The following is an 18,258-nucleotide window of genomic DNA, read 5'->3' as shown; positions in this document are numbered from 1 at the left end:
CATTTGATTAAAGTGAAAGAATCTCATACTAATTGAACCACGCACTCCATAGTTTTCATGGTAGGAAATTACAAAAGTTTGATGGTGTAAAATATATCAAATTATTAAATGCATAAATTTTAAAATATAACTGGAGGCTTTGTTTTAATATGTAAGCCTTTATTTTAATATTTAATTTGAGATTTAAATATATATTTTTTGAGACTAAGATTTAAATATTTTTTCATTCATGTCATTTATGCTTGTTTTGATTTTAGTTATGGTAAATTAATGATAACATTATGTAACATTTTATATCATAGCGTGATAAGATGATATCATCAAGTAATGACATGGGAAGATGATGTTATCATTTCATTTATCACGTCCTTATTTTTCGTTACAAGGATTAACAATAAAGATGAAAATAAAAAAAAAATAGACATAATTTATGGGGACTAAACAAAAAAAAGTATAGGTATGAAAAATAAAAAATGTTAAATTATAAGAAAAAATATATTTAAGCCTTCTAAAAATAATGATCAATTGTTAATAAATTGTGTATCTCTTGAAAACATTTTTTAGACTTAGTTCTTGAAATTATATACGCATTAGACGCTAAAAATTGTTTTAGTTGAACTTGTGTACAGTGCACCATAATGGACTTTCGTCCATAGCTTTTATAAGAATCAAGTGTGGAAGCCCTACAAATGAAGTTGTGTCCAATGCATTTTTATGAACTATATTATTATATCCAACTTTCAACGTCCAATCACTATTAAGAAAAACTTACACCTTGATGTATATATTCACTTAAGTTTTTCTCCATCTAAAGATCACGTGGTGAGAACTCTTTTCATATGTTAAAGGTGAAAGTGTTCTTGTATTCCTTTCATATGATATTTCTTTTATTTTTTAAATATGTTCTAAAGTTTGAATTTCAAGTATTTAATGAAAAGATAGGATTTCTAGGTATACGTACAGCCTTTAATCAAAAGCAAATTATATTTTTGAGGTTAAGTGCATAGGAAAGATTGAAGTGGAAAATACAAAAGTAATATACACCTTCAAAAAATGTCAGTACTTTTTAAGAAAAAAAGGACATATACTTTCTCTCTCCTATGCGAAAAAGTGGAAACGTGTCAAGTTTTTGTGCATGAAATGAAGACTCAGATTAGAAAAATTTCAAGGGCTTCAACACACAATAGATACATACATCTTCGTTCAAGCCTATATAAAAACTTGAAAAGAATAAATATGTGTCTCTAACAATCATATTGGACGAAACATTCTATTATGATAAACTATTCTGGATGGAACATATGTGATTAAACATTCTACCCTTAGCATTGCAAAGTCATTGTATTTGTGCTTATTAACTTACATATTCTCACTTGAGTAGATTTTTGTAATTTTTTTTAACACTTTGTTGGTAGGAATAGACAAGAGTGACTTCGTATAAAAAAATCCTTCAATTTTATTATTTCAGGCTGAGATTGTTGTTGTAATCAAGAGTAACATCAAGAATATTTATTTTGTAACCTTCTTTTCATTAGCATGACTTTTATTAGGTTAAATGAGAATTGAATGTTCTTTAGTTTCACTGAATAAGTATAAAATCACCTTGTATTGCTAGACTTTTAACTTCTATTTGTTTCTCACATTCTCTCTTCTTGGATGAAATGTTTATGAACTCCTTTCCTATCTAAAGCTTTATGTTTTATATAAACCAATATGAAATAGGATGTTTATTAATTTAATTGTTTATCTTTTAGTCCTTTAAAAATTGATAGTTTTAGTCTCAATTATCAAGTAAGATAGTAATAGTATTAACTAATGATATATTGATATTAGTAGTTTATTAACATGTCATATCACCCAAGAGTATAATATGATAAGTATGGATTTATTTTATTTTATTTTTCTAAATTTTGTTAAATCTTTCACCTACTAGTCTAATGTCATAATTATTTTGAACATATCAAAATTTTAAAACATTTACGAAAAAAAAGATTGTGTTAATCATATTTCTACTCCTTCACGACGTAACAAGTCAATAAGTTACTATCGTGATTGTTATATCATTTTTTAATATTGTTAATTAACAATAAAAATTAAAACAAAACAAAAAAAGCTTTAAAGAACTAAAATCAAAACAAAAATATTTAAAGGAGTAAAATCAAAACATGCTATTTCATGGGACCCAAAAGATTACTTAAGCCTGTTCTTAAAATTTTCAAATGGATTAATTATGTATTTGATCTGTTCTTCAAAAACACCATTAAATGATGACATGACATTAATTTAATTGTGTTTAGTGACATTTAATTTTCTGACAATTAAAAATCACTAGAAATTATTTTGCTAAAACGAAATAAACAATTTCTGACGGTTATAAAACCCCAGAAATTGTTTTGGCTTTCTAAAATTTTCCGCATGCCTCTATCAATCAATGCAATCTCTGTTAAAAAATAAACCCAGATCCAAAATCAGAATAAGAGACACAAATCCATATCAAAATCATTATCAGATGTTTTATCGACACCTTTTATATCTTTTAATTGATTCTCCACTTTCTCTCTTTACATTCCTATGTTCTCATAAATCAAAGACATCCCACAAACTATTTCAACTTTCAAGGGTATATATCATTTATCAAATTATGTCAATCATAAATACATTCTGATGTTTTATATCAATTTATGGAAAAGCCTCTTTTTCACTATCATTAAGTCAAAGATGATTTATTCAATAAAATAGAATTAATGAGATGAAATCAAGCCAAGAGAAGAAAACAAAGTCAATTGCTACTATATGCATCCTACATTTCAGGATATGGACCGTTGATCATCCTGCAGCAGGATAGTTAGATACAAACAGCTATATTAAGATTAACTTGAAGAAGTAACCTGAACCATCACATGTAATGCATCAAATCTCTCGCAATAGGTAAAAGGCCTACTAAAGCCAATATAGGATTAATTTGTACACTACAATGCAAAGCGGCAACCACTTCCATCAAGAAACCGATCTGTATGCCACCCTTTGCACTGTAATTCTTTTATAAAGGCAGGGAAGACCTCATTCATTTTCTCATAGGCCTGTAGCAGGGTACTGGTACTGAGCTCGTGAGAGGACTTGCCAATTTGTACAGCATATGAAGCAACTAGCCACCCTCTCAATGCATCTTTGCCGATAGCATCCTGCTCCAATACCATGTCGATGCACCTATTATCACCATTTAAAATAAACTTCTCCCCAGGGAATACTTGTTTTGATTCAAGAAGCTTTGAAGGCTTAATAACCTTGTGCAAATCCCTACCAACTCTTACATTTCCAGCATCTTCTATGAGTCTCCGAGGAAATAGCAAATCTTCTCGATATCTTAGATCAGCTGGGCTTGATACACTTCCAGCCTGACTTGAACTCAATTAACAGTCCAACAGCATTTCAGTTTTACAAATAAAGAAACCAAGAGAGAATTCATTTACAAAAAAAATCAAACCACACCTTGAGAAAATCAGCCACAATCATTGCAGTCCTTTGTGGATTCAAGGTATTGACAGGAGTTGCTCTCATTTCTTCAGAAACACTGTATATGTGTATAATTGATAGTAGAGGCCCCACAACCAACTAAAAAGAAATGTTTCATAATCCGTCAGTTTGGATTCATAAATAAATGTATATTTATTATTTCAGTACATGGCCAGATTATTTCTATCTCAAGAAGATAAAATAATAAAGTTCTTTGCTGTCATACTTTTTAATAATGCTTCTAATTGCAAATAACCAACATGGTTATCACAAAACCTAACAGAAATCACAATTTTTTACAGGATAGGTTGAGTTGCTAAAATTTGGTATGGGTATACCTTTCCCTGCATTGACGCACATACAGTAGATGCTAATTGAATTCCAATTCCAATTCCAACAACATTAAAGAGAGTTGAAATAGCCTCCCCTCTAGCAAATAGGTCACTTAGATTTCCTTCTTTAGCAAATGAAGAATATATAGGTAATCTTGTAGCTCGTGATGCAACAATTGACATCCCCTGTTGACTCCAAAATGAGAGAAAAGGTAAGTTTATACCCAACATAAGATGGTTTTTAACCAATTACTTTCACTCGAACAAGAAATGTTTCTTGTTCTGACATACACATAGGCATGAATGAGAATAAACAACTAGTATTGTATCCAATTTGTATGACAACAAATGTCACCATCACCATGTAAATTAATTTTAAAAACTCAATAAAAGTGTGTACCTTGGCCAAATTCCCTATGCCTGCCATCTCAAGAAAAAACTGTGGACACAAGGGAGAAAGAACTTCCAAACCAGTGCCTAAATCATAGAGCACATCAGCTGCAAAATAGAAGGCTTATCACAGTCATACACCATAGAACTTGACAAATCAGAGATACTAAAAAAAAAAGTGAAAAGTTCCAACTTAAATGAAAACCTAAGATTCTCCAACGTTTAGGCTCAGAATCCATTCTTGCACCCAACTTGCTACATATTATATTCCCTAAATGTTGCATACCGTCCTTTAAAACCTGCACATCGAGAAACAAATTATACATTAAATGCAAGCCAGCATAACTGTTCTGAGAAATTGTCAATTACAAAGTAGTATCAAATTACCCAACTAACAGCAGTCGCTTGTGCAGGAGTGGGCCGCAAGCCTGCAGCAAATAGCAGTGACTGCAGAAGAATGAGCATACAGAACAAAAATACTAACAGAATTGGACAAGAAAATGAGGCAAAGATGTAATCCCTATTGCTAGATAATTTATCTCGGAATTGGTATCAGAGTATTATAGAGAAGACAGCAGAGACTAAGAACACTGTGCAATACAAAAGTACAACTCTCTGAAGGAATTTGTGACACCTTGCCTCTCCCCTTTCTCTTTATGCAAAAAATCCCCCCAATCTCCTCCTGCCACCTTATAACAAACTCTGTATAATAGCAGACTAAATGGTTACACTCCTTATTCTTCAAAATTTAGACTCCTCTTGTTGGAGGTCTGCTAATAGACACCCACTTCAAACTCAATTATTTTGTGGAGATCCTTCTGTAAAAATTTACAGTTATTAAAAAGAATGTTCTACATATACAGGCATTACAAAATATTAAAATGGTCTGTATAATAGCAGACTAAATGGTTACACTCCTTATTCTTCAAAATTTAGACTCCTCTTGTTGGAGGTCTGCTAATAGACACCCACTTCAAACTCAATTATTTTGTGGAGATCCTTCTGTAAAAATTTACAGTTATTAAAAAGAATGTTCTACATATACAGGCATTACAAAATATTAAAATGGGCTCACAGATTGTAGCATTGCCAAATCAGGATAGCTAGATCCTTAAGACTGCTACATGCTCTTCATTACTTGTACCCTCATGCCACCTCATCTTCAACAACATTCAAGTCATGCCAGCAATCCTCTTTCCAGCAAAATTCATCCACTCTTAAAGTCTTTCTAGCTTTCTTTAAATAAAAATGATTAATTCTTTGTGATTCATTGCACTAACTATTCCTTTAGTTTTCCAATTTCCTTCGCTAGCATTTTCTCTCAACATGAGTAGCTCTCAATCACAAACTCTCACACCAACTCAAACTAATCAATGCTCTTTTGTTCTTAACTTTAACCTTCCGGTTTAGAAAAGAGGCGATACCGCTCAAATTAGATCCCTCTTAATTATTTATTTCTCTTGATTATATATCATAATAAAATTATAAATCAATTTTAGTTATATCTGCTAGCACAAGCCAACATCTACTGTGTTTGAATTAGCTTACAAGAAAAGAAAAAAAAAAGCAACTTCCCCCAAAAGATAATCAAAACCAAAATGCACCTAGCTTCCACAAGAATTTAGCATCCGTCGTTAGGAAAGCAGTTACATGATTTGCTGAGGTTCTTAAGTTATTAGAAGAAGACCTGAGTTGATAACACTGATAGCGCGGCACTGGCAGTGTGTTGCAGTGCTCGAAACTGCGTGTATCTGAGGTAACCTTCATTCACACTGCAAGGCAAACACTGAAAAAACAAATTAGCTAGTCAAACAAATAACCATTGCATACAACATACTCAGGAAAAGACCAAACAACCTGTATGGATATCCTGAAGGGAAAAATTTATTCAAGAAAGAGTCAACAATCCTGTGGTATAATGGCCTAGAATCACCAACAAGCGTTACCTACAGAGAGACCAAAAGACACTTTAAATAAATTCACAAGTTGTTTTCACCATTGTACCAATATTTGGATAAAATGAAACAAAGTGAAATAAGATAATGTTTTTGTAATTACCATTGGAAAAAAAAAAAAAAAACATTTCCTTAGAGCAAGTAACAATATTTTAACTCCTAACTTTTTTATTTATTTAAAAATTACAACTTTGTAAAGAGGGTGAGTAGTTGGAGAGTACAGAAAGTTGGCCATTGGGTTCAAACTGGAAGCGGCGAGAAACAGTGGCAGAGGTTTCGAACCACACCAGAGGAGGACCTTCTTCTTCTTGCTCTGCTTTTTTCTTCCAAATTTTCAGCTTTTCCTAGTTTCGCAAGAAAAAAACAAAATTAAAAGAAAAGAAAAGGAAAGAGAAAAAGAAAAAGGTAGAGTAGAGATACCAGGAACGGGAAATCCATGAAGAGAATCAGAATTTGGACAGAAAAGGTAAGAACTTTGAGCTGTGGACCTGATTACTGGAACAGCGTTGACGAGAGATGCAACCCAGTGCCCAAGATTAGGATTAGCCGTGGAAACCTGGGTGTTGCAGGAAGAAATGGATGTTGTTGTTGTTTTCTTCAAAAAAATCTTTACAATTTAATTTTTATTTTATTTTTCATCATGTAAAATTATTTTTCAATTTTTAGTTTTTATAAATTATATTTGTTTTATTTTTAGTTATAAATTATTTTTAATTTTTACTTTTACTGTGAAAAGTGTTATTTAAAGAAATGAAAAATAAAATAAATATAATTTTATAAAAATAAAATAAAAAATTATAAGAATTAAAAAAAATATTTTTTAAAAAAAATTATTAGATCGAGAAAATTTGAACACCTATTATTTATAAAAAATTTATTAACATTTCTTCTTTTATTCTCTTTTTTCATCTCATATCATATTATCAATCTTATCAATTACCTGTTAAAAATATTTTATAAAATAAAGTATGAAAATATTGAAACTTACAAAAAAATTAGAGAAATAAAAAAATGAAGGAAAATAGTCATTGGAATATAAGATGAAAATGTCTATATATAAACTTACAACCACTGTGAACTTCCTAGATAATCTAATCTTTTATCTAATTTATTTGAAATTTAAATTAACTAATTAAAACAAAAGATTAAAGATAAAATCTACAACAATGAAAAAACTCTATCTAAAACTTATTCTAAATTCAAAATTTAACTAAGACAAAATCTCATATCTCTATCATTCATTTTTAAAATTGTCATAAAAACTTAAGTTTTTACTCTATAAACTTCAAACTTAATTTTTAAAATATGTCAAATATATTTAATTTAACTCATTGTGTGTTCAAAAATCATACGATAAGAATTTATCATCTCAAATTCATCTTGTTTATTTAAACTTTAAAAATATGTCAAATACATTTAATTTAACTCATTGTGTGTTCAAAAATCATAGATAAGAATTTATCATCTCAAATTCATCTTGTTTATTTAAACTTTAATGACATCAAATTGATGTGACCAAATCTTTCATGCTAAACATCATCACTCTAATCAATTTTGACACTAAAATCACTATTTTTAATTTAATCAACTTTTAATAAAAACGGTTATTAATCATTTCAATATTTATCATCTCAATTCCATACCATCATTAATGATAAAATAATATTTTTCTTTGAAAAAACTTCATATCTATGTCTTAGTTTTTGTGCAACACTAAACAAATTTTGATCCAATTATAAATGTAAAGAACATTTTTGACAACTATCACAAAATTCTTGGTTTAAATAGTTTTTTTTCTTTTTTTCCTTGGGCTCGAACAGTATCACCATTACCTAGCTTGACTTTATGGTTGAATTGATTGGTCAATAAAGGTAATAATTGAAAGAGCATGTGAATTCAAATCCTCTCTTCAATTAAAATACATTATTAGAAAATTTGAAGGGTTTATGAAAAAAGTGTTTTTATGATATAATTTTTAAGAATTTTCGTACAGCTACATATAAATTTTAAATAAAGAATTTATTGTTTATATTTTGAAAAATAAATATTTTTATGTTGTAAACTAATTAAAAAATATCTTATATATGATTGATTATTAAAATATTTTTTTTATAAAAATCAATAATTTTATGATAAGAATAATTTATTATTGGATAACAGTTATACTGTAAATATATTATAATTAAATTCTTAAATAAAATAATTTTTTTAAGATATACATATACAATTTTTTTCATATTTTAAGTAACTTTTTACAAAATATAAATAATCAGACTCTTAAGTTCAATTAAAATATTAAATAAAAAAATAAATATTTAGTATATTAGAATACTTAATTATTTTGTTTATATATTTAAAATAATATAATATTTAATAATAATTACTGCTATAATTATAAATAAATAAATATCAATACAGTATAAGAAAACTTTAACACACATACATACTAGTTAACTAGCAGTCGAGCGACAAATCTACACCGTTTGTGAGAGTGCCCAACTTGAATCCATTGATGATCTAATCGCCATGCCTTTCTCAATTTATATTCACTCAACATCGTTCTTAACTCTCATAGCAGTTGTTGACTTGGCCTAATATGATGGGTTAGAAGGCATCAATTGGGAAATTAGGGTTTCATTTTCTTCGTTTTTCATATTACTTAAGCAATTTGTTCTCTCAACCGGAAGATAGTAATCCTCTAATTCCGTTACCCTCTGATTGAATTGAATTTTAATCCAGATTATTAAACTTATAATATAATGTTCTGTTTTAGGGTAAAAGAGTACAGTGAATTCCATACCCATTACATATCCAGTAACAATACATTTTGGGTATACTTAGTACATATGCCTTAAGTACTAGACATATCTTTTTTCCATGAAAAATGAAAATTTTCAAGTCCATTTAGAGATTTCTTTACTTTTTTTTTAAAAAAAAAAAAAGTATTTAGTTCTTTTTATTTAATCAAGCTCATTCATCCTCCAGGATGAAATTTAAAAGGTGAGTTTATCAATTTCTTTTGTTAAAATAAAAAAAATACTATTTAGTTCTTTCCACCGGGTGTTTACTTTCTCATATTGTTCAACACTTACCTTATAACATAATTGGGCAGGCATCCTCCGCATTGTGAAGCAATTAGGGTTTCATCCTCCGCATTGTGAAGCAATCGAGCGCAGGCATCAATTGGGAAATTAGGGTTTCATTTTCTTCTTCTTCGTTTTTCTTATTACTCAAGCAATTCGTTCTCTCGAACATGGAACCGGAAGGTAGTAACCCTCTATTTCCGTTACCCTCTGATTGAATTGAATTTTAATCCGGATTATTAAACTTATAAAATAATGTTCTGTTTTAGGGCAAAAGGGTACGGTGAACCCGTCGGCAATGTTAGCTTCTCTGCTTAGTAGGAGAGCCAAACTTCACGAAGATCTTCGCAGCATTGAAAAGCAGGTGAATTTTTTAACGTTCGCATCTGGGTTCCCTTCGAAAGGGGCGAAAACTTTCTCTCATTATGTATGAACGGTTACCATGATATTTTTTTTGGTTCCTATAAAAAAACTGATTTTTAAAATTTTTAAAATTATTAAAATGTGTGTGCTTATTGTTTGGTTGGTTGAACCAATTCCGTACGCAACAGGATAATTAGGCAAAATGTAATTTAACCTAAAATTGGGCACTTCACGTGATTTTAAATTATAATATAACTGAGGTCTATTGCTTAATTGGGCATGTAGTGATGCACTTCTGGTGCAGTGTCTATGATGCTCAAACCCCATTCCCATGGTTGAGTTGATCAAGTTTACATAAAAGTGAAATGGAGACAAGTTACTTGCGTAAAACGAACATTCCATGTGATTCGTAGCGAGCAGTAGCTGATATTTTCCCCTTAACACAGGTGTATGATATGGAGACAAGTTACTTACAGGATCCTGGACAGTGTGGTAATGTATTAAAAGGATTTGAAGGTTTCCTATCTTCATCGAAGAACACTGCACTGTAGGGATTTTTTTCTCTCTGGTGCTCTTTCTTTATGTTTTCTCTAGACACTGATAATTTATTCCATATTTTGACTTCTTGTTGTCAAACAACCTTTTCTTTCTGTACTCGTAGTTTCTGGAGTTCATTTCATTTCTGCTGAAAAGAAATAGCACCCATATTTTCTGTCAGAATCTGTGATTCTTATAATCCTAAGTAACATTATCAAACTCAAGAATCTACGTAAACTCGTAGGAGTTTCATAGACTCGACTCATAAACTTATAAAAGTTTATTTCATATAAAAATAATAACAAAATACCTATCAATAACATACCAAGTAAACATTTTAACAACATAATAAAACAAAATAATAAACCATAAATTCCACAATACTTAAATAACCAATTCTAGTAATGCATCACTATTAGATAACTTGCGGATGTGATAGTAGTGGTAGAGTATTCCCATTGAGGGTTTGATGTTGTTGGAGAACTAGGGTTTAATGTTGTTAGAGGTGAGGGTTTTTTTATTCTGGAACAACATACCAAACAGAGGTATGTTGAACCCTAAACAAACACAAAACAACCCAAAATCCCTTGTGTTTTGGTATAATTTTTTTTAACTTGTTGGCTCAATGAATCGGTGGTAAACTCGAGAGTCTATCGAGTTTGCATAGAGTCTACCCAGAGTATACTAAAAAGAGAGTTTGCACATGAGTCAACTTGCAGAGGGTAAGTGAACTTGTAAACTCGTAAGAGTTAGGAAGTTAACTCGAGAGTTTGATAACTTTGATCCTAAGGAAAATAGGAAGTGTAAGGATGAACTTTCAAGTTTCAAGTATGTGATCTGTTATATACTTGATCACAGACCATATTTATTGGACCTCAATTTGGGTGTTCTGAAATCTTGATTCATTGATGGTTTGGAAAAGCTAACTCATTAGAGTCTGGTACTTTTGTTACTTGTATTGATCCCTGATATTCCATATAAAGTGATACATTGCTGGGACTTGCCTAGATGCACTGATAATTCAATCTTACCAAGATTCTAGATAATGAAATAGAATTGTGTGAAATGTTGAGAAGCAAGGACAGTTTATGAAGTGTAGTTTTGTTATTCATGATTATTTTCTTATGATCAATTTATGTGTTTCTGTGTTTTTATGTATCAGAGTCTCAGAGATGACTTAATTTTTGTGCATGCATGTGTTCAATTGTTTTAAGTGAGATATGATTTTTATCATAGTTTGGCTCCATGTTGATGTTTGCATGACATTGGTGAATCGAATTTCTTCATGGCAGCCTGAAGAGGTCTAGAAAGTTTCAACCTGAAGATAGGCTCTTCTCATTATCTTCAGTGACCTCGCCAGCGGTATGTACTATATCTCTGATATTCAGTGATATGCTTCCAACCAGCAATAGAAAAAAGAATGTGCACTAGTGAACACTATATACTTTTTCTCTGTCAGGATAGTAAAAAGATAACTTCTTGCAGTTCATCTATTGTTCAGTTTTACACCCTTGTTAGAAAAAATGGTCATAGTACTTTTTGATAATGAGAGCATCAGCATGTTAATCTCCTGGGAAGATAAGAGCGATTAGGACATGTTGGATGCATTAGTTTCTGACATTTTTGGGCTAGTGTACATCCATAATTCTGTGCTATCTCGATTAAACCAGTCAAAACTCAAAAGTAATAGCAGAGGAAGTTTGGCAAAGAATGCCTGACCTGATGGTACCGTTTTGATCAATTTGGAGCAGAAAGCAATGCAGAGGCATTCTTTTGCAGAAATATATGAAACAATAATTGAACTTGGCAATTCATGCTAGACTGTCAGATATATGATTGTACTGTATTCTTTGTCATATACGGTTGAGGAAGTCTATTTCCATTGAAAGAAGAGAAGCTAAATGTTTTACATGTGCTTAGGTCAGGTCCTGTCATTTGATTTCAATTTTGACAGGCGTCATGCTTGTTACCAAATTAGAGCAGTATATATTTGAAATCTTAAAACTTGAGTATCAAAATGTAAACTTTGACTAATAACATCTTTTATGGAGGATAGGAGACATCGAAGTTTCAAGTTGGTGAACATAGATTTCTAAGCTCTTCAAGACTGGATCCTTTTCCAGGCTCTATCTTTCCATTCTATTGACACCTATCCTTAAAATAAATCATCCTTTTATGTTTTTTTTTTCCATCCAATTCTAATTATTCAAGGTCTATTTATTTAGTGTCAGCATTTTTCAACAAATGGTTATTTCTGACTTGTAACACTGACATGGATTTTCTTCACCTGTTTACTACAGGCAGAAGATCTTGCAGCTGGACGAGATGGTGAGTTCATATAGGCAAGTGTTTCTATTACTTTATTGGTATGAATTTTGTTGTTCATTCATTGTATTTTGTCTCAGATGGTAGACCAGATTATGGTCCTGGTCGTTCAAAAGGTGGAGGAATTTATGCTAATGGACAGTAAGCACTCAACTAATTTATCTTTGTATTATTAAATTTGAATTAACTAATTAAATAATAGGTTAGTTTACAGAAACTGTTCCATAAATCTTTGCGCTTATGTAAAGAATGCATGCCCGTATGAGCTAAAATATCTGCATGTATACCATAGGGGTAAACCAAAGAAAGGTAGAGGTGGGGCAAGAGATGCCAAGAGAGCAAGGGCTTCAAGTGAACAAGATTTTGATTATGAAGATGATCCTGACCTGACCTTGTGATTGAAAATGCCGCTCCAACCTTCTGTTGTATTATAAGGCACGGCACGGGTGACCTGTTGTATTATTGCAAGGCAGTCAGGAGATACAGTAAATGTTACTTTGCGGCTCGGCACGGGGGTTGTATTAAACTTGTTTTTAAGGCACGGCACGGGTGTTGTATTAAACTTGTTTTTTCTAGCATGATTTGATAGTGTAGTGGCAATGCTGTACAGAACAAGAAAATAAATTCAACTAATTTTTGTTCCTATGCTTATAGATTGATGTTTCCTTCTGTCTTGAGTTTTTGGCGCTCTAGTGGCTCAGTAGAGCAGCAGTCATTTGAACACTGTAGCATTGCTTTTTGGTGTTGCAGCTATTGTAGCTGCCATAGTGGTCCCTGCAATAATATCTATTTGCCATGCTACCGGTAGCCAAGGTGGAGATCGAATGTATGAAGATGAATGTTAGGGACACTGTTCCTCGTATATCAATTAGCTGTAGTTTCTTAGAGACAGACTGCTCTACCTTTAAAATTAAACCTTCTTAGTGCTTAGTTTGGATAATTTTTTAAATAAATATTTATAGAAACAGAAAATAAAATAAATTTTTTGTATAAGTTAAAATTGACAATGATTTTTGTATCAAGAACAAATCTTTGTTAGTAGTATCTAGAAGATATTCTGTTATTCTATTTTGTCCATTTCCTAATGCTGCCTCCTTTGTGGTCTGCTACTGTGGTATTGCTATCGGCATCTTCTACTTTTAGTTTTAGTTTGTGATGTTGATTGATGTTGCGGTGAGCTGATGATGATACTCATGTCCCATCTGTTGCATCATCAAGTAGGACCACAGGGAAAGACAGAATTCAAGCATCGAGAAATAGAACATGAACTCATTGTGGAACCCAAACAACTGAACAAGTTAATTATCATGGATAAGTGATTTGTTAGCTTGTAGCTTCCTCACAATAGATTAAAATAATACTACTAGCATAAAAATACTTGGTCCTACAAAGATCAGAAATAACTGAATGTAACATAATAATTAATATGTAATGATTTAGTCCACATAAAATGACAAATTAAGTTCATATGAATTTCTCAAGAAAAAGGGATAACACTAACAAGTTAGTTAAATACTAAATGGTGGTAGGACAGGACAACTTGGACGTTCCAAGCCAAGTTAAAATCATTGTCAACTCTATAAATTTTTGTATCAAGATAACCTTTGTGTTTCATTTTTTATTTCAAATACATAATAAAGCTCATGTGCTATGTTTACTTTATGTTAACATATTATCAAATGCCACAAAAAATATACTATGTACAACATGCAACCAAAATAGCATATTTCCCAAAACATAAATAATAATAATAGAGGTGGAAAGGAGCGAAGTGGGCACTAGAGATGGGGCATTTTCCTTTGCACATGTTCTGTTATATTCTCTTGTGGAATATTTCAAAAACGACAGAAGTCTTGACAGAAATGTATTATTATCTTGTGAATTCCTTAAGACAAAAAAAGTGGAGTTTTCTGCCACAAATATACTCCCTTCATTTAGAAACTTCTACTATTGCCAGTATCTATTAAGGTTATCACACATAATCATTTGTGTTGGTGGTGCAAAAACTTTCCTTTTCTTGAAGTATCTTCAACTCTTCCTTTGTTGTTATTGGAAGACCTTCTATTGTGTTTTGCTTGGAAGGCATCTTCAATAGCTTGATCACTTCTCATTGAAACTCTTTACTCTTGTGCATAAACTTGTAATTATGTAATTATGAGAGTTTACAAGTCATACGTCTCTTAAACTGCAGAGATCTTGGCTTCAAGCTTGTTGTGAACCAAAATTATGATTTTTACTACAACCTTCTAACTTGTAAATGATGTCTCACCAAGAAGTACATTTGAATCACGACATCCATTAATCCGCCCAAATAATCTTTGACCGGTTCATTGTCTTTTATCTTCATGAATTCAAATTCTCTCTTCAATTAAAATACATTATTAGAAAATTTGAAGGGTTTATGAAAAAAGTGTTTTTATGATAAAATTTTTAAGAATTTTCGTACAGCTACTTATAAATTTTAAATAAAGAATTTATTGTTTATATTTTGTAAAATAAATATTTTATGTTTTAAACTAATTAAAAAATATCTTATATATGATATGATTATTAAAATATTTTTTTTATATAAAAATCAATAATTTTATGATAAGAACAATTTATTGTTGGATAACAGTTATACTGTAAATGTATTGTAATTAAATTCTTAAATAAAATAATTTTTTAAGATATACATATACAATTTTTATTTCATATTTTAAGTAACTTTTTACAAAATATAAATAATCAGACTCTTAAGTTCAACTAAAATATTAAATAAAAAATAAATATTTAGTATATTAAAATACTTAATTATTTTTTAAAATATTTAAAATAATATAATATTTAATAATAATTACTCCTATAATTATAAATAAATAAATAAATATCAAGGAAGTCTAAAAAAACTTTAACACATACATACTAGTTAACTAGAGCCACAAATCTACACCGTTTGTGAAGTGCCCAACTTGAATCTAGTGGTGATCTAATCTTAACTCTCATAGCAATTGCTGATTTGGTGTAATATGACTGGTTAATCCTCCGTATTGTGAAACAATCGAGTGCAGGCCAAACTAGACTTTGGGGATCGAACCCTAGAACTAGAAGGCATCAATTGGGAAATTAGGGTTTCATTTTCTTCTTCTTCGTTTTTCATATTACTCAAACAATTCGTTCTCTCGAACCGGAAGGTAATGACCCTCTATTTCCGTTACCCTCAGTTATATTGCACATGTGTTGCCTATAAATCTTTGGCCTTCCATTCACATCTTTTGCGTACAGCCAATTCTTCTCTTTTGCTTTCTGTCTCCAATTTTTTCTCAACTTCTCTCAGCTCAGCTTCATAAGCATCGTCCCTTTCCCGGTGTATATTCTCTGTCTTATTTATATTAAATCCTTCTAATGTCGCATTCCATGCATGCGTTATGTGACTACAAGTTGATTATTTTATACGTCCACTCTATATGTTTCTTTTTTCCATTTCACTATTTTTTTTACGTTAATAAACTTGTGTTTTCTTCTGCTATTATCCTAATTTATATTTGTGCGTGCCATTTCACTACATTTATGAATCTTGTTTTTCATTAGTTGTCTGGGTAGATGTAACATATATGCATGACTTAGCTTGACAAAATTTGAATATGATATGTAAATATTAGGAAGGATATGATCAAATTATTGTCTGAGCATGAAAAATGAAAGCATGTATACAAAGTTACAAATATTCTTTTCAACAAACATCTTCAAGCTTAAACCCAAGTAATATTTCACTTGTCTCTCCAAGTAAACATCACTTAAGGTTGCAACAAAGTCTTTTCAGACTTCAACCAAAATCACTAAGAAATTTGGTTAAGAGGAAGAGTTAGTTTGTTTGAATTTATTTGTTACAATAAGTATTTATTTTAATGAAATTTATTTTAATAAAATAAATAACTATTTTTATTTTTTAGTGTGTTTGTCTAAACATCTTTTTTCTTTAAGAAAATAGATGTTAGCTTATTTTACTAAGCAAATCTTATTTGCTTCTTATAAAATCACTTGTATAAAAAAACGTTCATTTTAAAGTTTTTTTTTTAAAGTTTAAAGAAATTAGGCTGTGCATAGGTTGTTATCAGTTGGTTTATACTTGATATATTAGTATACCCAAAAAATGTGTATTCTGATCAATAATGCGTATGTAACATTCCAATTTTTTGTAATCTAGATTAAAAAGGATTGTTATTTATAAATAAATAGAGTTTTAGAAAAAATGATGAGATTTTATAAATAAATAAATAAGGAGATATAATTATTAATTAAAATAATGATTTGAAAGAAAATAAAAAGGGTATTTCATTTATTTGTTTGATAGAAAATAAAATAGAGTTTGTTTTTATAAAATAAATAAATATAAAGCAAATAATACGTTGGGTACCCTAGGTATAAATAGTTATGGTATAAATAGTTATGTTAAGTCAGGTGCCTCATTTTCGTTTTTCCCCTTTTCCCAAAACCCTTTCTTTTTCCCGCAGCTCACCAAATCTGTCTCAGAAAAATGACGATCTCGGTCTCGTTCACCGTTGGATCGTCGTGAAATTTGAGTACCAAGTTCGCAACCCAATTTCGAACATTCTCACCGTTGAGAATTTCAAACTAATATCTGATCTTAGAGGAAAACCCTTCGCATTGTAGCATTTTAATTTCCCGCATAAATCCAAAACTGTCTCGGTAAAACTACGATCTCGATTTTGTTAACCGTTGGATTTTCATGAAATTTGGATATGTTGTTCTAAATTCAATTGCGCACACTTCCACCGTTGGGATTTTCGAAATAATATTCGTGAAGGGAGAAAAAGGAATTGCATGAAGACAGTACAAGTGGAAGTTTCAATCTCTTCTCCGTCTCTTGACGTTTGGGAATTCTATCGGAGTAGTCGGAGGAATAACTGAAGGAATCTCAGGGAATCGCTAGAGATGTTACTATCGCTGACTGAAGACACGTGAGTCCGCTCAGAGGTGATGAGTTTATCGCAATTGGGGGTTAGAATGAACATGTGTAGGGATCCTTAGAGAACTAAATTTGGGTTTATTTTGGGATGTTTATTGAATTATAATTTTTCTTTATGATTATGAATACAATATTATTGTGTTCTATGTACCAATTGATGTTCTGATGAGAATTGATTGATAAACTTGAGTGCTCTTAATGTCTTTGTGTTAACCCATGATTTTGATTAATTGATTTTGATACAATTGTGAGGAACTATTTCAGAGGTTTTACATTCCATGTTGTGATAAAATCTTTTGTATAAATTATTATGTTGAGGTTATGAAACGATGATTCAAACTATGAGTATGTGATAAATTGAACATGTGACAGATGATGAAATACATGTGTATTGAGATGAGATGTATGTATTGAGTTGTGAACTATGAACTGTGCAATCACATAATTGTAAGACCTTTTAAGGGTGACGAGTATTGTGATGAGATCCACTGTGGAAATCCGACGAGTTAAAATGATTTTTAAAACAATTGAGTAGATGTGTGTATTGCATAGTTCATAAGTAAAGTGTATATGATTCATGAGGTGTGATAACATGTTAAATTGAGATTGTACCATTGTGATTGAGATTAAGTGTATGTGATAAATTAAGTATGTATATGATTGAGATATATATGTGCAATGAGTTGTGAACTATGAATTATACAATCACACGATCATAAGTCCCTTTTAGGGCGACGAGTTAATGCTAAGTCCCTTTTAAGGCGGCGAGTTGATGTTAAGTCCCTTTTAGG

The 18,258-nt window shown here is 30.7% G+C and overlaps 2 protein-coding genes across 6 annotated transcripts; one reads left to right on the top strand and one right to left on the bottom strand.

Moving 5' to 3' along the window:
* Positions 1–2,755: 2,755 nt before the first annotated feature.
* Positions 2,756–6,782, bottom strand: LOC114382227 (protein root UVB sensitive 2, chloroplastic-like). 3 transcript variants are annotated; one of them, XM_028341503.1, is made up of 10 exons: positions 6,611–6,770; positions 6,412–6,534; positions 6,093–6,181; positions 5,923–6,007; positions 4,623–4,682; positions 4,441–4,534; positions 4,246–4,343; positions 3,852–4,031; positions 3,490–3,612; positions 2,756–3,395 (listed from the first exon to the last, which is right to left on the bottom strand). In XM_028341503.1, exons 1-10 carry the CDS (start codon positions 6,626–6,628, stop codon positions 2,970–2,972), a joined length of 1,296 nt encoding a protein of 431 aa, XP_028197304.1. In that variant the 5' UTR covers positions 6,629–6,770; the 3' UTR covers positions 2,756–2,969. The 3 variants fall into 3 exon arrangements, with proteins under 3 accessions (XP_028197304.1, XP_028197306.1, XP_028197305.1); XM_028341505.1 differs by lacking the exon at positions 6,093–6,181 and having other exon boundaries at positions 6,679–6,782; XM_028341504.1 differs by lacking the exon at positions 6,093–6,181.
* A 2,296-nt stretch (positions 6,783–9,078) lies between these two features.
* LOC114381054 (chromatin modification-related protein MEAF6-like) lies at positions 9,079–13,167 on the top strand. 3 transcript variants are annotated; one of them, XM_028340230.1, is made up of 8 exons: positions 9,079–9,190; positions 9,303–9,456; positions 9,543–9,637; positions 10,083–10,183; positions 11,466–11,535; positions 12,474–12,501; positions 12,579–12,639; positions 12,791–13,167. In XM_028340230.1, the coding sequence occupies exons 2-8, from the start codon at positions 9,444–9,446 to the stop codon at positions 12,894–12,896; spliced, it is 474 nt and encodes a 157-aa protein (XP_028196031.1). In that variant the 5' UTR covers positions 9,079–9,190; positions 9,303–9,443; the 3' UTR covers positions 12,897–13,167. The 3 variants fall into 3 exon arrangements, with proteins under 3 accessions (XP_028196031.1, XP_028196033.1, XP_028196032.1); XM_028340231.1 differs by lacking the exon at positions 9,079–9,190 and having other exon boundaries at positions 9,244–9,456; positions 9,551–9,637; XM_028340232.1 differs by lacking the exons at positions 9,079–9,190; positions 11,466–11,535 and having other exon boundaries at positions 9,243–9,456.
* The last annotated feature ends 5,091 nt before the right edge of the window (positions 13,168–18,258 follow it).

This window comes from Glycine soja, chromosome 13 (genome assembly GCF_004193775.1).
Source record: "Glycine soja cultivar W05 chromosome 13, ASM419377v2, whole genome shotgun sequence".
NCBI lineage: Eukaryota > Viridiplantae > Streptophyta > Magnoliopsida > Fabales > Fabaceae > Glycine > Glycine soja.
Note: the sequence above shows the minus strand (reverse complement) of the source record. Positions and strands in the feature narration are given on the sequence as shown.